Consider the following 24,850-nt stretch of genomic DNA (forward strand, 5'->3'; position numbering starts at 1 on the left):
CTAGGGAAGGACACTCTCATTTGGAATTTGGCTCAGGTGTGTTGGAAGAAACAAGCCTGTCCTAATGAACTATGCAAACAACAAGCGGAAGCCACATACTGATGGCTCCATCTGCTCAGTATACTTGCAGAACAATTGTTCCAGGTTCTACTCACCTTTTGCTATATCATGCATGAAGTCAAAGAAAGCACTAGATTGAAGCTTAGCTCATGACACTGCCTTACCTTTGCATACCCCCTTTCCTGCATTTGCCAGGAGCCAGTTTGGTCCTGTATGGGCCAATCCAGGCTATTGGCTGTTGCTATGAATTGTACAGATAGAGAGTACACTAGAGGAGGAGCTGCTACTGTATTCCCTCTCCTCTGGAGGGACCCTGGAATAAGAGGCTACAACCGGCTGCAAACATAATCCACGGCTGTTGAGTGCGAGATGTTTGGAGGCTATCTCTCTGAATGATGACTGCTAACCTAATGTCAAAACACACCCAGAACTATGAGTGACATGGACAGACCCTGCAAATCACACACAAAGCAAAAGGCAAGGGGAGCATACTGGAATCTCTCTCTTGCCGGCGCTTCTGGGCATGCTGCCGTGCTGCTGCAGCGATCTTCAGCTCCAGTTGTTTCCTCTTCACAGCATCTGTTGGCATCGGATCACTGAAATGAGGCCGCAGCCGACACTCCCGTTGAGCTTTGGTGCAGTCCGAAGTTTCGTAGGAGATGTCAGAACTTGATCGGCGGCAGTTGGGGCTGGAGCTCTGAAAGGAAAGCAAGGGGTGGTTGTGGGGAGAAGTTTCTACTAAACAATATATGAGATACTTAAATAAGGTAAAGGTAAAGGGACCCCTGACCATTAGGTCCAGTCGTGACCGACTCTGGGGTTGCTTTATTGGCCAAGGGAGCTGGCATACAGCTTCCGGGTCATGTGGCCAGCATGACTAAGCCGCTTCTGGCGAACCAGAGCAGTGCACGGAAACACCGTTTACCTTCCCACCGGAGCGGTACCTATTTATCTACTTGCATTTTGATGTGCTTTCGAACTACTAGGTTGGCAGGAGCAGGGACCAAGCAAGAAGAGCTCACCCCGTCATGGGGATTCGAACTGCCAACCTTCTGAACAGCAAGTCCTAGGCTCTGTGGTTTAACCCCCAGTGCCACCTGCATCCCTTGAAGATACTTAAATATACATGGCCAAATCCGACACCCAGCACCCACTACCTCTAAAGCCGTTGTTTCTCCTCATATCTTTCTGGCGGGGCAACACCCTCACTCAAGAAAGGAAGCAAAATATGAGCTGTTGGTGTTACATTAAACACATGTTCATGAAATCTGTGTGCAGCTGTTTAAATGTGCACATAGTTTAATATTGGGGTGTGTGTCAGCAAGCAACATGTATTTTATCGGGCTGTATGGGAGAGTTGGCAGGACGGGCAACCATATGTGAACAGTGTATCACAGCAGCAGCTTTACTCCAGTTAAGATGGCAACAGCCACCAGCCACCACTGTTTGCAATCCAAACCCAATGATTTGGATTTGTAAGTGCTTGACTGAGGATGAAACGGGCATTCCTCCCCATGCCTTTCCTTACACGCTTTCTGAAGGCTGGAACTTTATGTCTATACTACATATTTAAACCACTTTCCAACTGGTTTCATTGTTATGGGTCATGACCAAGCGATCAAGAAACACTTTTCCGTGAAGAAACTACACAGATTACTCTGAGCACCCTCACGCAGCTGTTGTTCACCCAAAGCTCCAGTTGGGTGAAGCTAGGATAATAAAACAACTCTCAAACCAATTTTGGGCCCGATCCAGCTAACATTATGTGAACAGGTCCTATTGAAAGCAATGGAGAAAGTTAATCACCAGTTCCATTGCTTTCAACAGTACTTTGGGCCACTCCAGATATCCTTCTTATTGCACACAGGTGATGATTCATATTCATGCTGGTATCGGGGCGGTTATCCACAATCCCGCTTTCAGTTGTTTGCACGTGTCATCGTTCTGAGGTGAACATACTTTTCAATTGGTGCATGTCCTGTAGCTTCCTGTTGAAACCCTGTAACTTTTCATATCTCAAATGTCTCAGGTTTTTTGTTTTGTCCTGCATTTGTTTTGCTACAGAGCAAGTTTATTCCTCCAGACAGGAAATATGCAGTAACACTGGGGAAACATTTGCAGAACAACTGATAAAGCAGAATAATCATAGCTGTCAACTTTTCCCTTTTCTCGCGAGGAATCCTATTCGGAATAAGGGCATTTTCCTTTTAAAAAAGGAAACGTTGACAGCTATGAGAATAATGTGTGGACAGCCCAGCGTCAATCCAACATGATTGCACTATTACTGCATGAATGACACGCTGTGGAATACACCTCCAAAATGCACCAGTCTGGAGGGGCCCTTAGTCACATGTAACTTTAGCTGGATTTGCACGGTAGTGTTGATGTGCCTTAGGTATCTTCATTCATTAGCTTGTTCCTCGCAGCCACCCAGAAGCAGGAAGGGTGAGATGGGGTGCGGGAAAACAGGAAAGAGAGAGAGGGGAGAGAGGTAGAAGAAGAGAGGGAGGAAAAGGCATGGAGAGGAGAGCCAGAAGAGTATTAGTGACAGGGGTGCAGAATAGCTGAGAGCTGTCATAGTAAGTAAAGTTACAGCTCCCTGACCCAACACTTCTGAGACCCCTTTCTGCCCCAGGCCACTCAACTCACGGTGGGTTGATGCGAGTCCTCCACAAAAGTGAGGTCATCCTTCTTAAGTTCACAGAATCCTTTGGAGGGGGGCTCAGGGGTAGCTTCGCCACTGCAGCTGTGAAAAAAGGGACACCACCCCAATTAATGTCCTGCACAAACAGCAGTCCAGAGCCAACTCCAAGGGTTGGGAGGAAAATGCATCTTTAAAGCTACAGTGTATTATTCTACAGGTCTTCTACCTTGTGAAGTCAAAAGCACCTCATATCGTCTTTCTCTTACATATACCATTCCATAAATGTACTTCTAATGATGCAGTGGATAATAGGGTTGTGTGTGTGGTTTTTTTAATGAAACATGTTTGTAAATTTAAAGGGTTGCCCCCCTTAATATTTATGTATAAAAGCAGCATCTAAAGTGCACGAAATCTTTAAGCTTCTCGTCCCTCTTAGTTGTTTTATTTGCACTAAGATAGGAGACAACTTTCTGTTCTGTCATCAGAAAGAAAGTGCTCCCCTAAATTATCAGATACCATGAATAATTTCTCATTCATAAATGATGAGGAAACTGTACAGTATTATCCAAGCCCCGAGAGACAGAAGAGAGAGGACAAAACCTAGTCACACCCACATATACAGGATTAGCGGTGGCAGAAACAGAGATACAGTGGTGCCCCGCAAGACGAACGCCTCGCAAGACGAAAAACCCGCTAGACGAAAGGGTTTTCCGTTTTGGAGGCGCTTTGCAAAACGAATTTCCCTATGGGCTTCCTTCGCAAGACGAAAGCCCATAGGGAAATCTCCAGGGACAGCGGGGAAGTGCAGCGCGTCTTCCCCACTGTCCTCGGACCTCCTCCGAAGCCTGGCGATGGGGCGGAGAGCTCTCCGCCCCATCGCCAGCCTCCTCCGAAGGCTTGCGGTGGGAGGAGGGCTTTCCTCCCCACCGCCAACATTCAGAATGCTGTTCTGAATGTTGGCAGTGGGGAGGAAAAACCCTCCTCCCACCGCAAGTCCCGGGAACAGAGGAGAAGCGCTGCGCGCCTTCCCCTCTGTTCTCGGACCTGTGCTGAAGGCTTGCGGTGGGGAGAAAAGCCCTTCTCCGCACCGCCAGCCTGGCAAGCGGTCTCCATAGGAACGCATTAATTGATTTTTAATGCATTCCTATGGGAAACCGTGCTTCGCAAGACGAAAAACTCGCAAGACGAAAAAACTTGCGGAACGAATTAATTTCGTCTTGCGAGGCACCACTGTAATATTTAGCATTTACGTAGCTCACTTGAAGTGTTCACTACACTCGGCACACAATTATGAATGGTTGAAGGGGTTTAAGATTTTCAGGTGTCAATCACACACAAAAATGCATGCTTTGCTTATTTGATATATTGCATTTGGGGATCTTGTGAATCATCAGGAGACTGCAGTATCCTTCCTTCTGCCTGTGTTAAAGAACTGTATACCACTCTAGATAGTTGCCCTCTAGGAAACCCTTCATACAAAAACACAAAATACATCTTTTAAAATAAATATTCCCTGTGTGGCCCATCACACATTTTCTCACAAATATACAGTGAATCTTTGGTTACTATGCTGCTTCATATAGCATTTTTAAAATAAAAAAATTACATCATTTAACAAAACAACAACAGAGTAACTATACCAACTCTGGATAGTGACATTGGAGAATATCTGTATACATATTATTCATGTGGCTTGGCTCACTTTCATGAATCACTTGGTATTATCTGATATAAAGACAGCTCAGGGGTGTGTGACTTATTCACTCCTGCTTTCAGCTTGTGGCACAGTGTTCTGAATTGATCTGTAAGGAGCTGGTGCATGGATAATCCTGCCTTGTGGGGAAGAAAAGGGAGGTTGGAGTCCATGCCAGTTCAGTGTTCTCCAACTCTATGGCTCTGCCTAACTGGGATGACAGCGCTTTCTGCCCCACAATATTATACACATTGTGGACAAATTTCCAGCTTAGAATGCAGCTAGCTTGTTCTATTTCTCAACTGAAGCTAGTTTGAAAGGAAAGACATCAAAATGCAGTAAAAGTATCTCCCCGCTTATGCATGTTCGATTCTCGCGTGGCCATGTATATGCTCAGTGGAGGGAAACAATAGATAGATTTAAATTTCAAAAAGGCAAGAAAAACGCAAAAGCAGTCCTAAAAGAGCACAAGAACTACAAAAATGGTGTGAAAAGAGCAGAAAAAAATGGCTAGCAATCCCAGGAGCCTTTGCAACTGCAATCTCATGAGCCTCTGCACCAACCTTTGAGTTAAGCAGTGGCGTAGCGTGGGTTGTCAGCACCCGGGGCAAGGCAAGTAGTTTGCGCCCCCTAACCCTGAGTGAGCCAGTTTAGGGGCAGAGAGCTGCGAGTGCGCCCCCCCAGATGTTGCGCCCGGTGCGGCCAGCCCCCCCTGCACCCCCCACGCTATGCCACTGGAGTTAAGTTTGAGAAAGGAGGTTTGGAGGGAGCAATTGTGGTGGAGTTTGGCATGTTTTGGGTGGCGCTTGGCGGGGAAGCTGTTTACAGGATTTAGATGTGCCTAATATTCTGTGTGCCCTGCTTCCCAAACCAGCTGTGGAAGTACACTGGATGCAGAATAAACAGAACTGTGAACACCACCTCAGTTTTCCAGAGAAAGAGAGAGTACGGTAGGTATTTCAGGTGATATGCAAAATGGCAAATTATATTAAAACTACTGGGAATTTTCCTTTGTAGGAAGTTATTTATATTCAAGAAATCATATACACACAGTTCCATATTTATTGAATACTGGAGTGCTCTTATCTGTACATTAGTTCTCATGATATATATCCTCTCAACTGCCTCTTGGCCGACTGTTTTTGCATCTATTCTATCTCTTTCTCCCAGGTGAGAGTAGTTCTTCCATATGGTATTAGAGCAAGGAATTAATGTAATGGAAGATTTCTGGATGGGGGGGAAATGTACATAATGGTACTGCAACTATTTGTGGCTGAGGTGGTTCAATCAGAGATGTGCGTAATTCAAATGAAGCTAGGATGATCAGTATATGACGTTGGTGTTGTTTTTATTTCTGCTAGACATGGTAACTGGCTTCAGTTTTTGGAGAGGGGTAGTCCATTTGCCTGCTTCACTGAAAAAAAATTGTTCCCAAGGCTCCACCCTATTTAGTACCTCACTGCTGCAGATCCCAACTTTATCTCTGATTTTATTATGAAACCATCTTTATCCACCTCTTAAATAACTGAGCAATACTTCAATCTTGAGGCACCCTGTCATCTACTCTACAAGCTGGGCCTTTCTGTTATGGCTGAATTTTTCCTCTTCTCACTTCCCCCATATCATCCTTGACATTGGCTGCTGTTTTGACCTTGAAAGAAAACAATATTTTGCCCAGCAACTTCATGCACTTTAATATGCTCAAATCCAAATATATATATATATTAACCTTGGGACTTTTATTTCCTTAACTGCTTTCTCTGTCATCGTAAAATTTTTGCCTGTCTTTATTCAATTCCTTATATACTGGATGATCTGATTTCCTGCCCATTCACTGACTTGACTATTAATAATGCCCTAGGTTTTCATCTTTCTCTGTCTTCAGAAGTCAAATTCCTCAGAAAGCCTGGTAAACACAATTCACAATCAAAAGGTAAAACAGGTAATCAATCAGGATCTCCTTTCAATCATGCTTTCAACCATTTCTTTTTTGCTCAAGTAAAAAAAATGCTCTACAATTAATGACAGGCTTTAGATTATTCCATGAAGATAAAACACTACAAATTCGAGGCTCAGAATTAAAACATTAAGCTGCTTATAAATGTGCTGAGTAAATTACATTTGGAAGAAAGTTCAGAAATAAAGGGCAGATGTGTTGCATGTAATTCAAACACACGCACAAAATTCCAGCAGAATCTTAAGAAGCCAATGACAAGAATAACCCAGGAAGTCTTCCACTTCACATGAATGAATGCTAACTTAATCTGAAATGATAAAATTGTCATGGATGAAAAGGGTATCAATGGCTATATTATGAAGGCTATATTACCTCCAGTATGCTTCTCGCTACCAGTTGCTGGACAGCATAAATGCTATTGCAAAAATGTCCTGCTTGTGGGCTTCTTGTAGGCATCTGGGTGGCCACTGTGGTAACAGGATGCTGGACCAAATGGACCTTCGGTCTGATCCAGCAGTGCTCTTCTTATGATTTTATGTGCTGAAAGGATGCTGCTCCATGTAAACAATTGACTGTATGCAGCAGCTCACCTTACGGACTGGCCTCACACCAGATCTCCCTATGTTATTCATATTACTGAGGTTTTCTTACAACAAGCACTGGGTCAAATCATGTGGCACGGGGGAAAATCCACACGGCAAGACAAGGCACATGAATACCTGGCCCCATGGAGCAACTGCCACAAGGACCCAATTTCAAGCAGCCTCAGCGCCATATGTTGCTGAAGTGAACCCAAGGCTTGCAACCCTGTCATTTCACTGCCAAATCCTGAGAATATGTTGCCTTTCAAATCTAGTGACACCCCTGCCGCTGAGCCAGAAACTCCCATCGTCAAAACAAGATCCTCCATGAGATTGCTAAAGCTCTGGAAGAAAATGACAGCTGGGTTTTGAGCAAATAATGGCTCTCAGTTTTACAATTTCAAAGGGAAACTGTTTGGTCTCATAAGCTTTTGACTCAAAGTCAAGAGAAGCTTGGCAACTGGTTGAAATGACCATTGTGCTTTTCATAGCAATGAATTAATTTCAGAAAGCTCTGAATGTAAGCAAACTGAGCTTGATAAAGTCCATCTATTACTATGACCCTGCCTGGCAAAAGGGATGTTGTGAACAAAAGAAAATAACACTGTACGATGGATCTCAGTCCCATACTTGCAGAACCCATGGCTTACAAGAGCAGAGGCTGGCTCACCTGAGCAGGAGGAGGCGTTTTTCTGCACGTGGGACAATGGAATCTCTATGTAGATCAGACAAGAGTGCCTCAATTTTTTTAGACCAAAGGGCTGCATTTTCTCAGTCTCCAAGCTCCTGTGTGGTTTTTAATGTTTGAATACCCCTTTCATTGACTTTTGCTGCTCTGATGGGTTTCACCAGGCTGTATATTATGTATTTTCTGTTGTGTTTATAGTTTCCTTGTTCTCATTCTTGTTTGTTACTTTAATTTTCAAATTTTGTATTGCCTCATGTTTGCACATCGATAAACCAGATTTTCTGGTTTATTGTGAACTGCTTCTTTCCCCTCCTAGCACCAGTAAGATAAACTAGGAAGCCTTGGCTTCCTAGTATACCTGAATCAGGGTTCATGGTTTGTGGTTTCCTAGTTTATCTGAATCAGGGTTCATGGTTTGTTGATCCGTAAGAAACAAACAAACAAACAAACAAACAAACAAACCAGGATTACAAGCAAACTTTAAGCCATTTAAACCATAGTTGTTGGCCTATGACATGTGGACTTGTTAGGGAGCAACAAGTCATGATTCCTAGCTTGGATGTAATGGGAAGCCAAGACTTCCTGGTTTGTTCATCCTGCCTGGGGGGAATGAGGTGAGAGTGATTGAGCATGCTGCTCATTTACAATAAACCACAATCTGCCAGAAAATCTGACTTATCATGATATGTGAATGTAGATGTGATAGAGCAGAGCATAAATCTTTATATATAAACCAATAAGGGTTCCATTCAGTCACCCCGTATGACCCTAGAATAGTGAATCCTAAGCTTATGGTTCCAACAAGGGAATTCAGTCTCTGCCTTGAACTCATCATGAAAACTATCCCTCATAGGATTTATGTTGTAGGTTGCCCCAAATACACACTGCAGGAAATCTACCAATATATTAGGTCTCTATAACCACTGATAGCTTAGAAAAGGCAGCATTTTTTGAATTATTTTCCCAAGTCACCTGAAAGTCAGTTTTCAAGTGATCACAGACTTTAATATTATGTTTTGTGTCACCTCCATTCACATGATTGACATTTCCTCCAACCTTCTGCCCAGAGTCAATAATTAACCCTCCCTGTGAAGATCTAGATGTGTGTCAATGAACAAGGAGGACCAGTCATTTCAGTGCCTCAAGGAACAGAGCAAACACCCCCCACGGGGCAGAGGGAGTCCCCACCCTCTCCACAATCCCCAGACTACCCTTCTAGATTGTTAGGCAAACTCCTTCCTGACATCAGATATAGCAGTTAGTTAAAAACCCCAGCTTCATCAGTTCTCCCAAAGTGGCAAATGGGAAAATGTCTGCACAAATTAACACAGCCCCAACACTATCTCTTTCCCTACAGCTGCCTGATACCTTAAAGAAAGGAACTCCCCACAGGTCAAAAGGGGGAAAGCTATTAATGGCGTAAGTGTCTGTGCAAATTATTACACCTCTGCAGCATACTGATTCAGCAAGGAAATTCTATAAATTACTTAATGCAGCTAAATTTGAAAGTGCATTTTATAAGTACCCGAAAACTGAAATTGCTCTCAATAACTCTAACAGAGTTGGTTACCTCTTCTTAATGAGGTCCAGTGCAGAGCCTATAAATTCATCCTTCATTTTCTGCAGTTTAGCTCCATAGCTGGATATATCTGTCGCTTCTAATAGCAATGGGCAGCAAGAAGACTGGTTTTCAGGCACCACTGGCTGTCCAGCATGGTGGAGGACTTCGCTTAGTTGTCTTGCATTCAATCCCTGAGTCTCCCCTTCAGCAAAAGTTTTCCCTCCCTCCTCCCTAAGGGCTGCAGCAGACTGTAGAGGTGGTCTTGGAATTGGACTCGAACAAATGGGGACCGGGATTCTATCTGAAGTTGGCACTTCATAGCGCTTGTCCCTAGCCATAGGCATGTTCATCAGGCAGAAGCTCCTGTCCCATGTAGATGAATTATCTTGATAGCCAACAAGGCCAGAAGTGCTCTGGGTATTTTCATGAAACACATCATCATAATAATCTACCGTTGCAACCGTTTCTTTGGCAAGAATTTGCTGGGCACCTGAACAAGGGTTCTGATTTCTTTTTTCTTCCAGCTTTTGGGTTTCTTCCTTCACATCTTTTGTCACGTCACCGCTGCCACCGAGAAAACATGTCTCCTTGATTCTCATCCGCTTGAACTCTTCAAAAGTTGGAATGTAGAGTCTCTCTTTGAAGTCCCCTTTTTTGCTCAGCTCCAAAATCCTTTTGGTGTCTCCTTCCCCCTCATATTCCTTTAAGGATCCAGTCGTTTGGGACTTGACCATGTCCTGGCCATCACTGGCACAATGGAGAGTCAAGTTGGGCGAGCTGTTCTGTCTCCTGATCTGCAACCTTCTCCGAGCTTCTTGCTTGATGTCTTCTGGGTTTGTTAGTCGGCGAGAAAAGCAAGGCCGATGACTCCCCAGAGCTGTCCATGGCCCGTGAGTCAGGGTGGCATGCTGCACAAATATGGTGCAACAGTTCACTGAACAACCGTTCTTATATTGCTGGCATGCCCGGCATTCAGAGCATTCCCTTGGAACCAGGTCATTCAAGGAAACCTGAGGTCTGAGAGGCTTGCAGATCTCTGCAGCTTTACTACTGTGAATTCGAAGTTTTTCCTTTAGGGTTTTTTTGGCATCCCCGTCAACGGAGGAGAAAAGCCACGGAGGCACTTTGGCACAAGGAGGAAGGGTGACGTCTCGCGCTGCAGGTGGAATTCTGTCCAACGTGAGAGGGAAGTGTCGGCAGCATTCAGGTGAGCTGGGGGATGGAGTACCTTCCGCAGAACACTTTGACCAATGAGCTGTGCCTTTGTAACGGACAACAAATTCTTTGTCTACATTTCCGTAGCGGGGATGGCAATGCGGCTCAGCCCCCGTGGCCCAGTGTAGATTCTCCACACTTCGATACAGATGTGCCCCTGCAGTGCTGTCTGCTTTGCTCACAGGATTAAAGTCCCCAGTAAAAATGCGAGCGTCCAAGTTCTTCAGTGGATGCATACTGCTAACTGAGAAATCCTTTAAGCCATGTTGTGCATACAGCTGATTATTCTGGCAGCTCAAAATTACCCGACAGTGTTCCTGCCTCTCATCAACGCTGATGTATGTCATAGCAAATCGACGCGGACAATCTAACAGGCTGATGCTTTTTGAAGGAAGAGGGCAAGAGGAGGAAGGAGTTGTCGGACTGCTCAGATGCTGTTCAGGAGTCCTAGCCACAGACAGCAGGGCTGTGCTATCTGGGTGCTCACATCAAGGAGCAGGCACATCTCCACTGTGAGAGCACGTGCGGATGGAGAACACCTGATGATGCAAAGAAGAAAAGGGAGCTTACAGAAGAGACACAGCACCCAAAGAGAAGACGGGCAGCCAACGATCACAGAAGTAACCAAAAGTGAAGCTCACCCACTACCTCTGACTTTACAGCTGTTCAGCATGCTCTGTGTGGTGTGGTGTAGTGGTTAGAGTGTTGGACTACGACCTTGGAGACCACGGTTCAAATCCCCACTTGGTCATAAAGCTCACTGGGTGACCTGAAGCCAATCACTGTCTCTCAGCCTAGCCTACCTCACATGGTTAGTGAAAAGGTAGATTGAGGAGTGGGGAAATTATTCTCTCAGCATCACCCCAGGAACCTCATGGAAGCATGCAGTGTATTTTCTACCTTAAAACTTCTCTCTGTGGAGACTTCACTGTGGCTAAACGTGTGGATGTGCATTTCTTACAAGCAAGCCCACTACATGAACCACTACCCCACACGGGCTCTTTCTGATGTATATGGACTTTGTACTAGAGTACTTACACCTGCATATGATTCCCCCCCCAAAAAAATAATAATATAATAATGTAAAGCCTTGCAGAGCACCCCCAGTTTGCATGAATAAGATGTCCATGTTTTCCCCAAGGTTATTTTCTCTTATCCGCTCACCACCTCACCTGGTCCTCTCCGAGCCTAGGAGGGCTTGTTTTGAGATGCCTGATTTTCTTCATGCTTTAATTATTTCTCCTCTGCTGTTCTCTCTGGGGAAGGCTGCAGGTAACGGCAAAGAAGCATTTCTTGTGTGATCAAAGGGTACAACTTGATCTGCCAGGAAAGACAGAATAAAGACAGCACGAGAGGTGAACGTTTAGCAGAGAACAAAGATGGCTCACCACAGAGCAGCACTGGCATAGAGGGAGGTGGGAATCTGCCAGTGAAGAAGTTTCATAGTAGGATTCTATAGATTCAATGGAAATTACTCCCAGCAAATTGCAGCTACTGAAGCAGTCGCTGTGAGTTCTTCTCCCACAGTGTGAACCTGGTGCTGTGCAAACTATAGACACACCAGCAAGCCAAGTGCTAGATATGTCAGTGAGTCAGTACGTATGGTCTCTCCGACTTAAATTTATTTTTAAAAATAATAATAGATACACACTTGCACTTATGCATATGTGTGTTCATTTTTCCCACTACGTTAAAACAATGCTCCTGGGACTATGTGAATTGGCATGTTGGTGTTGTCACAGTGATTTGCTAATAGATGCTTAACACAGCTGCAACACTATCAGCATTCAGTCTGAAACCAAACAGAAAATCTACACTCCCCCCCCCCCAGCTTATACCAGGTCTGAAAAACTTTATAAATGTCCAATTTATCCTGCTGTTCTTTGTCTTCAAATAATTTGGCATATCACTTTGTGTAAATATAAAAGTAATTTTTAATAAGAAGTCATGCTGATGGCATTTGACTCTGCACCATCTCACAAAAATCTATCCAAATGTCAGCAAGACATGCTGAAAACATAAAGCAGGCTATATGTGTGTACCTAGGTGGAAAGAAAATCAGAAGTTTATGAGGGGAAATTGTTAATATTATGCAAAATATGATTTTTATATACCAGTGAGTCTGTTGCAAATTCTTCTAGGATATCTTAAAATTGTTATACACCCAGAACATTGTAATTGGAAAAGAAACCTGCTAAGTACAGCAAAAAAGGAAGATGCTAACAACAACTCAGTGTACTGTGAGTGTACTCAGATAATGCCAACTGAACAAGAGTGGTTTAATGAACATGGCACATTACCTCACTGAGCTTACTGCGATGTTATGATTAAAAGAAGGAAGACATCAGAAAATCACACTTTGAGAAAACTTGGTTGTTCTTTATCAGTGCTATTTTTCTAGAAAAAGAGGTACAGGAACTCACCATGAATGCCTCCCTCCTTCTCTTATAATGGCACTGGCACCCACCTGAAAGGTGCTGGAACTCAGTTCCGTTGAAAAAAAGCCCTGCCCTTTACCAATCAAATGGAACAGAAATATAGTTTGGAACTATTTTAAGCCTTTTAGTTGCTGATATAAATTTGAGATTCTTGGCTACTCCAGATGTCATGTTGATGGTGCATTCATGATTATTTGTGTCCTTGTTGTGATATCAAGCCATTATACATGATCCCACTTTTAACATTGTTTGCACCTGGAAGAAATTTGGGGCGGAAATACTGCTTTGTTCCCAGTCACAGCATGTCCCATAACTTTCCTGCTGAAATCCTACAACTTTTTATACAAAAAAATGTCCTGGTTTATTTTATGTTATCTTTGTCCTGCTTTTATTTATTTCCGCTATTTTTACACCACTTAATCAGCAAGCTTTCGAAGCCGTATACATACACGTTCCAAAAAGCATACAGTAGGTAAAATCAATCAAATTTAATCATGAAACCAGACTGTTGTGCTACAGTGCCCCTCCAGGCAGCAATAATGCAATAACATTGGGGAAGCATATAGAGCTGGACAGGGGATTGATGTGTGGAAGGTTCAATATAAATCCACTACTAATGCACTATTGCTGTGTCAGTGACATGTTGCAGAATACACCTCACAAAAAACCGCACCAGTCTGTCAGATGAATTGCATTTGGAGAGTTTATAATATAATGAGCTTGCAAGGGAAATGCCTTTTTTCTCATCATTGTTGCATTTAGTAGTAAACGTGTAAGTTTTATGTTTGTGTGTGTATAAAATGAAAAACGAAGAAAAAAAGGACTTCATCCTAAACCAAGCAATGGAGAATAGAATTCAGAAGGGGGCTGAGAGCTTAGACACCAGCTAGGAACCCCCATCTAACCAGAAGGTCCAGAAAAGAACCACCTGTATGAGGGCTTCTTCACTTCCTAAGAAGTTGCATGGATATGTTTAGATGTGGCAAGGCTTGCTGTGTGATTTGTGGTTTGAATATCAAGGACAGTTGACAATAAATTTGTAAAAGCTGCTGAATACCTGCTGTTGCTGTGGTAGAGTTCCAAGGCTAATCACTAATAACTTATAGACTGTTGAGGAGCTTAAGAATACTACCTGGCTTCTTACAAACTGTCTTGCAGACGTCTCTTGCCCATACACTTTGGAGCTCGTGTTCCTCACTGGACCACATTTGGAGCCAATCTCCATGCCTGAATGAGTCATCACACAAGAGAACTTTCAGAACACTGAAGATGAAAGGTCACCTAAATTTTCTTTTCGGTTGAATCAGTTCGCACATTTAGCTGTGATCCATCAAATGAGGGTAATTCAAGTGGTGTAGATATGTGCATGCAGACCTCTTATGTCACTTCATCTCCCCAGATTTCAGATTTTAAGAACCCTTTCACAGCAGATCATGTCCCAGCTTCTGTAAGCTTCTCACATGGGATGCAATTGTGCCTGGGCTAATTTGCAAGATGACTGTATCAAGGCCTGAGATAACTGAGGTTCAAATCCCTACCCAGCCATGAAGCTCATTGGGTGACCTTGGACCAGACACAGCCTCTCAGCCTAACTTATCTCACAGGGTTGTTCTGAGAGTAAAATGGGGAAGATGAGAACCATGTATTTCACTCTGGGCTCCTTGGAACAAAGGTGGGGTATAAATAGAATAATAATATTAAGAAACTGAAGGTTTGAATGAGTCCTATAGCTTAGCCGGAGCTGATAAGCCTCTGTGGACACCAGTCAGAGTTTTTTGCTACACCAATCCACGTGACTCCTGGGAGAAACAAATCTCATTGCTTACATAACATTTGCTAATTCGCCTGACTCAAAAATTGTTTAAAACACACACACACACACACACCCCACAAACGCACTGTTCTTTGACAAGCACTCGGCAAGCAACAGGACTCCGGCCCACAGACCATTATTTCTTCCCCATCTCCCCTTGAACCTAGTACAGGATAGATTTGACACCACCAGCACCAAAATCACTGAAACAGGTTTAAATGACTTCCATTCCAGTGACACTGTACTGTACTTAGCTGGCTCATAAAGCTGCTGCCCATCTTCTATTCTATTCAAAATCCTTCCCCACCCGCACCACAGCAAAGAATCTGACATATTTAGAGGATTATGCCTCACTGGAATAAATTATTTCCTCCCAAGTCTGCCTCCTGCTTGCCTGCCTGGCCCAGCTTTATTAGAATTAGTGGGAACATCAGGAGGATGAAAACAGACAAACAAGACAGGAAGAGAGAGGTAGGAGGGGAGAGGGGGGAAAAAGAGAGAGAAATATTTCAGCACAAATTGGAAAGGACTTATAAAAGGAGCAAGGCAGCCTACAAAATCACCACAGACCTGAGCTAAACTGGTATGTCAGGCGCCCAATGATAATAGGCACATCTCAAAGCAATGGCAAAAATTAAAAAACTGCAGCACAGGTTGTTCACTCTGCTCCTGTAGGGATTAGCTAACATAGCGTTTTGATTCTGGAGAGCGGGTTCCTTAGATTGTCAAAGAGGAGATAGTTGATTCCATGCCTGGGAGAAAACTGCTTTGCTTGCATTTTTCCACTTCAGTTGACACCTCTGCCTGCTCCCTTCTTGCATTCCACATGGTTAAATGCGGCACTGGCCCAAGGGACTGGGGGGGGGGAGCAGTTCCACGGCACATTACCCTGCACCTCCCTCTATCATCTACTTCCTGGAATAATAGCTCCCAATTAGTAGAGAACAAAGCACCTTGTGACATAATGCCAAACATGACTCTGGGGAGCAGAATGTAAGGAGCAGAGGCCAGAGCAGCTGGCTTTGCTGCAGCATTGGCTAGCAGCGGACAGATAAAGTGTGCCTGGTCTCGTACCTCTCTAATTCCCACAATTGATGCTTCTCAAATCTCAGCAGTAAATTGGCAGTGGGACAGCATCACTTAAGAGCATCCAGCAGGGAGCCCTCAATTTTATGGCCCTTCTCCTAGATATTTAACCTATATATCTAGCAGAGAGAGCACATATGTTTTAAAGTATCTGATATCAAGAAACAGAAGTTATACAGAGTGAAGCATATCTCCTAATACATCTCCCCCTCCTAGGCAGACAACAGCCGCCACCCCAAACTAATTTTGGTCATGCCATCATATGATACACATGGAACTGGTTGACATCAATGATTCAATGTACATTTGCAAATGCATGCTGTTGAACCCATTGAATAACACAACTCCATGTGAATCACAACACAAGGTGAGTGAAAACATTGCTTCATGGTGGGTGGATTGATTGATTGATTGATCGATCAATCAATCAATAGATAGATAGACAGGACCACCAGCAATGCAGGTAGGCGGAGGATTGTAAGGAGGCTTATGTAACCTTTAATGAAATTTTATAAGTAAAGAGCAGCAGCAAAAAGCCAAAAGATGCTCAATGAAATTAAAAGGCCTTTGGAGTCCATTTGAGAACCACCTAAGAGGGGGCTACAAAACATTTTTAAGAAAAGCAATTCCAGAGATGCAGGCGCATCACTAAAAAGGCCCTGTCCATGGTACCCAACAGCCTGATCTTTGTGAACCAGAACAATACCACCTCTGAGGCAGATCCTATGGCATGAGCAGGTTCTATATGGGTGCAACCAGTCCTTAAAATAACCTCCAAAGCATTCAGGCTCCAAAGACCAGCCTGGCTCACAGGCCTCTTGTGGAGCAACATCGCAGAAGAGTGGTTTCAGGCAGCCTCCATATGGAGGCTGTAACCTTTGGATCAGCACCATGAGACTTTCATTTCTCAGACATCACTTTGGGGATACTGTTAGCTTTTAACTGCAGACAAAGCAGGAAAGATGACTGTGCCATTTGGATAGCAAGTTCTCCAGTAGTTCCAAGTCTTCACTTCTGGTAAGCACTGCTTCTCGGTTGACATGCAAAGTCTCCAGCATGCTCAACATCAGTAGGAGGGACATTGTCTCAGCTGCAAAAACATCCCTGGGTGGTTAGCAGGCAGCAGGGTTCTGGCATCACCCATATCCAAGCATTGTAACGCCATCTGAATTTTACTTGAGCAGCTTGTTTCTTTTCTGGGAATGAAGCATCATTTCGGACAGAGGTTTGGCCTGTGCTTTGGTTGTGCCTGACCCCAAAGCTTCTCAGAAAGACTGAATGGGAAAACAAGTCTGCAAAACAGTTGCACTCTTGCGCCAGGAAGGGAGTATTTGGGAGTTTGCTGGGGTGAACCAGGGTAAGGTTTGGATCTGAAGAAACTAGCACTTTCACAGACCCCCAAAATGCCCCCAAGCTGGCATGATTAAATCCTCTCCACTTGTTTACAGTGGGAGAGAAATCAAGTTTTTTAAATAAAAACAAAAAACAGAAAACGGCTGATGAGTGCAAAACTGCTTACTGCCAGTCTGAGTGCCTAGTAGGACACTGGATTACGCAGTTTGATCACATTCAGCCCCTCATCCCACCCTGGCCTTTAGTATTTCATTCTAAAGCTGAGACTTATCAGGATTCTGCTGATATACTATCAGTAAAACGGCAATCATGCAGATTTCTAAGTGAGCAAATATAAAATATTTTAAAATGTCATTTTATTTACTATCATGTATGGATTTTAGTTAACATCCACGGGTATAAGCAAACTGGATATTTATTAATAAACTTCTAATTCTACCACACCTGCTGATGCAATGCAGTGTGTATGTATACTGTGCCATATACAACTGATTATGTTCAGGAGAAGAAAAGAAATCGGAGTCCCTAAGATGAGTGGATGGTAGCTTGCAACTGAACAGCAATCCACCCATCACCTATTATTCAGTATAGTTTCCAGTAATCAGATATTTGAGAACATAAAAGGAGTCTCATAACCAAACTACCAGAAAAGCCATGGATCATTCTACAGTACTATATTAGTTTGTCTCTGGGAGTGAGCAAAGAGCACAATGTCTAACTGCCAGACTCACCAGTATACAATTATAAAAGAGCCCAATTCCCAATCCAGTTCCCATTTACTGCGCAGAACCTATATGTTGCCTATAATTTAAGAATTAAGCACTGTTCCAAAGAGACACCAACATTGTGGCAGTTATTTAAAAAACCCCTGTACAGATAGTCAAACTATTCTGGGGTGAATGTGGTCACCTGTACCATTCTGTTACAGATTTTTTTTTTTTAAAAAAAACAATGATAAGTGGCAGATGTGTGGTGAAATATGAGGTAAAGTGGTACCCTACCATCCTTAGGGACAACTAAATGTGACATTAAAAGCACAGCTTGGCATAGCACATATAAAGAGTAGCCAATGTGGTGTCTCCTGATGCTGTTGGACTACAGCTTCCATAATTCCTAATCACTGCCCATACTGTCTAAGGCTGATGACAGTTGTGATCCAACAACATCTGGAGGGCATCAATTCAGCTACCTCTGGTGTATATCTTTTAACAACTGCAAATAGCAGCTTCAGGGGGTGATTTTTTATTGGGACTATGGTGTGGGGAAGAGAGTTCTGCAGTTGCGATTCTTATTCTGCCCCTTTTTGGTAGCTATGGTTTACAGTTGTTGCTGTTGGGTTTAAAAAAAAATAATACATACCCACAAAATTAAGTGTTTTACATCACATATAATTTGGTCCTTCCGGGTCTCCCCAAAACGTCTCTCATGCACAAAAAGACCTTCTGACAAGTTGGGTAATGGATTTGTTTAAATTGCAACGGGCATATCGTAAAATAATCACAAAATTTGATTACCTCTATCAGCATGCTGCTGTTTAATTTAATGAAACGCAGAACTCACCAGCATTCTTGTATTTTTCTCTCTTAAGGAGTTTACCTGGGAGATGTGCCATAGATCAGTGCCCTTGGCAATAGCATCATTGATACAATCCGAATTGCCCTACAAATTAAGTCTGCTTAAGCTCTCTGCATCTGTGACTCAATAAAAGGCATACCAGGCATGGGCACATGAACAGAGACAGCTAAGTTTACACTCCCCCACCCTGCAACCTTGGCAGAAAATCTGACAACCTTAATGCTATGACTGACCCCAGAGCCAGATCCCAGGTCTTCCTCTCAATGCACAAATGGGTGCATCTTTCTCTATCCACCTAACCCTTTTTCTAAAAAAATACCCAAAAGTGAGGCTGAACGTTTTACTGGAAGAAACTTTTCTTGGATTTTCCCAAACTAACCCCATCCACCCAACTGCTTTTGGTGGGAATAGATTTTGCTATTACTTCAAAGCTGCAAGCTCCAAAGTCTTCAGAAGGAAGGTTAAGTATCTAGGGATTTGGTTAACATCAAGGAATATAAACTTATATGAAAACAACTATAAAAAAATCTGGCTTGATGGTGTATTTTTGTTAAAATTATTGTGTCAAAAAATGTAATAAAAAATTAAAAACAACAACAAATTCTTCAGAAGGAGAAAAAAAAATTGAAAATGGAAAAAGATCTATTTTGGACATTATCTATGGGTAAAATTGACCATAATAAAAAATGACAGAAATGCAAGCAAGTGCCAGTTTTTTGTAGAACTAAATTTGCTTTTATTGAATTGTTATTCTTTATAATATGTTACCGTATATGCTTATTTGATTATTGTGATCAAAATGCTGCTTTTTATTTGGTTAAGGATTGGTTACTGTTTCAAACCGCTTTGGGCTCAGCTTGGTTGTTAGAAAAAGCAGCACACAAATATCAAGATAACACAAATCAAGAATTGTGCAAGCCCGTTCCCCTACTGATCTTCACTCCCAAAGTCTATTAAACACTGGTATGACAGTGAAGATAAGCTTTTAAGGGTTTTGCTGATGCATGAAATTAAAAAGAGTAAATTAGATGCTACTTTAACGGTATTATTAGAAACCATGTGTGGTTTAAAAAAAGAAAATGAATAGTAAAATTTTGTGTATGAGTGAGTGTGCAAGCACATTTTTATCAAGATTGCAGTGCTGGGAGGAGGTTTTGCTCTTCCCTTCTCAATAACTCTCCTTCCTCCACACACACCAGGCATGGGGAAAACGTCCACATGCATGCTACAGTCCTGATGAAAATCACACACACCCTTCAGCTTACTATTAGGATTCTTTTTTGGGGGAGGGGGAGAGAAGTGTGGTTGCCAGCATGGTGCAGTGGTTAGAGCGCTGGACTAGGAACCAGTCAAAAAGGATCAAATCCCCATTTAGCTATGAAGCCCATTGGTTGACTTTGTGGGGCCAGAGCTGTGAAATGCACAAGGGGCACAATTCCTAGAACACTGCTTTGCTAGCTAGCTAGTCACTGCCTCTTGACAACGCGTATTTCCCCATCCACGTGTCTGCTGTACAGATGGCAGGAGAAACCTATTGTTGAAAAATGAGAGATGCAATTGTTCATTTAAATCTATATGTCAATGGTGTGGCCTGAGAAGATTGGTCTAGAAAGGGGAGGGAAGAGGAGAGAGAGAGAGAGAGGAGGAAGAGTCCTTCCCCCGTTTCCTCTTTTGCCATTTTTACCATATAAGGAAAGGAAGCTGCTAGCAGGATGCCCCACAGCAACTACCATGCAGTCTTGACTCTCACTGCGAAGTCTGCCTCCTGTCCAGGTGACTGAGCATGATGCAGGAAGGAAAAATGCCACGTGCCCTTTGCCTGATCTGGGGTTCCTGGCAGGAGGGCATGCCAGCTGGCAGCCTCCTATGCCAGATCCTAGGAATCACCCCCCAGTAACGTGGCCAGTGAAAACAGCCTTCCCTAATTAAGATCAGGAGCAAGAAGTTAAATGGAGCAGCTAGACATGCATTGTAATTTTATTCTGCCTAAGCTTTACAAGTGTTCTGCCTCCTAATTAGAACATAATTTTACTTTTAAACATGAAAACGTTTTCAATGAAATTATTCTGGAGGAACCATATTTTGTGGCACATTGCCCAACTCTGCACTGTTCCGAAAAACCTACAGCTTTTTATCTGCTTTGGCAAGCATTACGCGTAAAGGTGGCTGTGCCTGTTTTGGGAACTGAGCACCCTAAACCTGAGCCTGAACTGAGGAGAGGGGGGGGGGGGAAACAAGCCTCAGTTAAGCAGCATGGCTCTGTGAAATGGGCTACATGGTTACTTCATGACAGCTGATGGACTTTAGGATCTTTTGCTAACCGGGAAGATCAGGGAGCAGAAGAGCCCAGGATTTCTGAAACAGGAGCCCGAGACTTGGCAGAATTGGGTTTCCCCATAGGCAGTGTCCCACTTAATGACTCCTTGTTACTATGACATTACAGTGGTACCTCGGGTTACAGACGCTTCAGGTTACAGACTCCGCTAACCCAGAAATAGTACCTCGGGTTAAGAACTTTACTTCAGGATGAGAACAGAAATTGTGCTCCGGTGGTACAGCAGCAGCGGGAGGCCCCATTAGCTAAAGTGGTACCTCAGGTTAAGTACAGACCTCCAGAACGAATAAAGTTCTTAACCCGAGGTACCACTGTATTGACCCACAGACTTTAGATAGAGGGAAGTTCCAGTGAAGCCATCATAAAAGCCAGGGACCCTTTGGGAAAGGCCAGTATTTGCACACAGATGGATTGAAAGGACTAACTAAACTCCTTTGATGATACTCCCTGCCTTTTAGCTTACTTTTGTCATTTTTTTAAAAAGGGTATCACTCAGCAAATGTCTAAACATGTAGGTATAGAAAAGGGATTGTGACAGAGGGCATGGGAAACAGTCAGGTAGGCACATGGGGTGTGTGCATGCGCATACTAGTAAAACAGGTGTGAGGCAACCTATGGCCCTCCAAATATTGCTGAACTACAACTCCCATCACAGCTGGCTATTGGCCATGCCTGCAGGGGCTGATGGGAATTGTCATTCAGTAACATCTGGAGGGCCAAAGGTTCCCCCACAGTGGCTATTTAATTATTTTATTGGTTTATTTAATCCACTCTTCTCTAATGCTCTTGCAGTTTATCCCTTATGATAGACAACCGGCACAAGTTCCACTGGCTGAGCCCAAGATCTGCCAAATTAAAACTCCCTCATCCCAGCAGATATTGGTTTTTGGATTGAGCTCTAAGTCTTGAGGGATACTTAAAACACAAGTCTCACACAACCTAAGAGCAGCCAAGTCCCAGGATGAGAGATATCTGGTTGCCACTTCTGTAGCCGCAACTTTTTTCTTGTCACTTCCTATGCCATGGGTCTATGGTGAGGATTAAAAGGCACAGGGCTTGCAAATTTCTGCTGTGCCTTTGAACATACTCATGAGCTGATCAGCAGCGCCTTCAAATTCTGCTTTTGACAGAGAGCCACATCTTTACCCGTCCACAGATGTAGTGTGGTGGGTATTGCTTGGGAAGTTGGACAAAATGGCCTGGTGAACCAGAGATTCCCCATTGCTGCCCAACAGTAATGCTGAAAGAACCCAGCACTCAAACTGCCTGATGCAAAAAGAGGTGTGGAACCCAGCCTTGAGCAAACAGTGGATTCAGGGCCATCTTACCCTTAGGCACTAGGGGTGCAGGGCACCCGGGCGCCGGGCTCTCAGGGGCACCAGGCCAAGAGCCTGTCGGTCGGAGCACTGCAGCAGGTTGTTCTGCTGAGGGTGGCTCTGCGCCACGAGTTCAGGGGCAACCAAGCCAGTGAGACACTGAGGCAGCCAGCCGGCTCTGCCCTCCTGCGCGTCTGGGACTGGGCAGCCGGGGGGGGGGGCGCCGGGCAGATCTTTGCACCCCAGCACCGCATATGCATAAGACAGCCCTGAGTGGAGTGGATTGCATCACACATGCATGCGATTCCTCTACACTTGTTTACCGAATACGTACTAGTTAATAACTGACATCCGAATGTGTGGACCCACTCTAATGTAAAACATTACACTGGATCCAGCATTCTCAAGACCAAGACTCCTCTGAGGACACACCTGCTGGAAGAAAAGCATTGGGTGATTTTTGCTGGTTCCTCCTTCCCATTGTACCTCCAATATATTTGCTGTGGAGGGTTGAGGGTTGGAGGAGACCTGGTGCAATGGGAATCAATGAACACTCTGCCTTCTCCTCTCCTTCCTCCAGCAGGAGCCTCCACTGGACCTCAGTCCCAAGAGATTGATAGGAGCCCTTCTGTTCACAGAAGAGTCACTCAGAAGCTAACACACTGCATTTGTAAAAGTTCTGCTCATGGTATTCAACTTGTGATATGGCCCATCCATGCATGCCCATCCCTTCATGCTGCAGAGAGATAAATGTGCATTGATGAATGCTTTAAAAGCTCGAGGGTGGGTTGGGTTCCTGCCAAAGGGGAGCACAAATATACTTGGGCCTGGCCAGGTCTCCTTCAGTACAACCCTTCCCCACGTTTTTGATGCAATTGCATCACATGCTGGCAGGCACAAAGCTAGTTCTGCAATATTCTTTTCCAATATATGGGGGCTGTTTTATTCCTGTGCTTTCAGCCATGGCAGCAGAATGCTAGAATGCTCCTTTAAAAGAAATCAGAAACAAGGTTCCATAGTTAGAAATGTCCTTCGAGAAAAAGGAAATAAAAGGCTCAGAAAGCTATAAAATCAGCCAGCATGGAAATTAATAAAAAGAGCAGCAATAGAAAGGGAAGCAATTTATATTGGACACATATTCCATTTCGCTGTCGCCCTCGTAGCAGTGGCACTCTCTCTGAATGCAAAATCAGAAGCAGTCAGATCCAAGAGATGGAAAAACCCTGCATCTGAAGAGGACGGGGGAATCCGCTTCGATTCTGCCAAATGCTAAGCCAGTATTGCTTTCCATGCTCGTCCATCAGAGGGCAGTTATCGTAGCCTTCCACAAAGACATGCCACAAAAGAAACTTTTTCAAATTCACAGCACAGAGCCGGGTTATCTCTGAATTCAATGGCTAGGCCTACAGCAGGTAAAAGAGAATAGAGGCAAAAGCCTATTCTTTTCAGATCCAGCAAGAGAATGGAAAAGAATAGATTCTACACACTTATTGGCAGGAGATGGGGAAGGAAGAGGGCCGGCTAGTGAGGATGGAAAGCTGTCTGACAACATCCCTTCACTAGCAAAGCTGCTCATATCCTACAAAATCAAAGGCTTTTCCTCAGAGGATATATCATTTCCAAAATCTATGGGTGCACTTTTATTGCTGGGATACATGGTGCAGTCGAGTTGCTTTAATATTCCCCCCCCCTATTGTATGACACTCCAAAACCTCACCATCTGCAATTAACTAGCGGAGAAAAATTCATCAATCACAAGCAAAACAAAGGTCCTTATTAAAGTGTTCCTCTGACACCGACAATGGGAAACAAATTTGTCCACTAGTATCTTCTTCTACGGCAGTCAAGGGCTGATGGGAGTCATAGTCCAAAATTGGTGGAGGGCGCCAGGTTGGCACAGGTTGCTGTACAATGAGCTGCTGTGCTGAAGTCTGAGGCACCTCAGAATCTTCTGTGAGATGTGAGGGTTCTGCAGCAGCTATTCAAAAGTTCCTTAACATGCAGATTTATGTGCAAAGGATCTCCTGGATCAGGACCTATGAAAACATTTGCCTTATAAATGAGAGGCTGCATTGCAGTAACCACACCCACACTGCTTTGTGATACCATTACATCACACAGCAAAGAGTAAAAGATTATTGGCAGCCATAGGATGGAGCAATAAATATTTTGATCAGTGGGGTGAGGCTGATTCAGTGCAATCTCCAAGAAAAAATAACGTACTGCTTTTTCAATTTCAACAGTCCTTTTCTGACAGGAAAAACTGTGTGTTTGGGTTGTACTTTAGACTGCCGGTAGAGCTCCCATGACAGAATGTTCCTCAGCACTGTAAATAAATAATAAATAAAACTCCTGCATGCTGAAAACTAGTCTGTCAGGGTAAACGCCAGGCTAGACTCCTCCTCTCTAACATCTAGTTTTCTGTATGCAGGAAACACTCAGCACTCCTCCAGACTACCTGTCTATTGAGCGTTCATCCCAATTTGATGGTATGAAGCTTGCACAGCATTTATAATATGCTCTGTCCTCATCTGA

At 43.8% G+C, this 24,850-nt stretch overlaps 1 protein-coding gene across 2 annotated transcripts in view; it reads right to left on the minus strand.

Annotated features, from left to right (window-relative positions):
• The window catches only part of LOC309377494 (uncharacterized protein), a 68,747-nt gene that overhangs the window by 8,774 nt on the left and 35,123 nt on the right, over window positions 1–24,850 (minus strand). Inside the window, exons 2-5 of one of the 2 annotated variants that reach the window (XM_081924814.1) lie at window positions 11,572–11,665; window positions 9,194–10,938; window positions 2,710–2,806; window positions 553–757 (exon numbers count right to left, since the gene is read on the minus strand). In XM_081924814.1, coding sequence (XP_081780940.1) covers window positions 553–757; window positions 2,710–2,806; window positions 9,194–10,746 — 1,855 coding nt within the window. In that variant the 5' untranslated portion in view covers window positions 10,747–10,938; window positions 11,572–11,665. Of the gene's footprint in view, window positions 1–552; window positions 758–2,709; window positions 2,807–9,193; window positions 10,939–11,571; window positions 11,720–24,850 lie in introns of both variants that reach the window. The other variant, XM_081924813.1, reaches the window with a different exon arrangement.

The sequence above is a fragment of the Podarcis melisellensis genome (assembly GCF_964234715.1).
Source record: "Podarcis melisellensis genome assembly, chromosome: 1".
Classification (NCBI taxonomy): Eukaryota; Metazoa; Chordata; class Lepidosauria; order Squamata; family Lacertidae; genus Podarcis; species Podarcis melisellensis.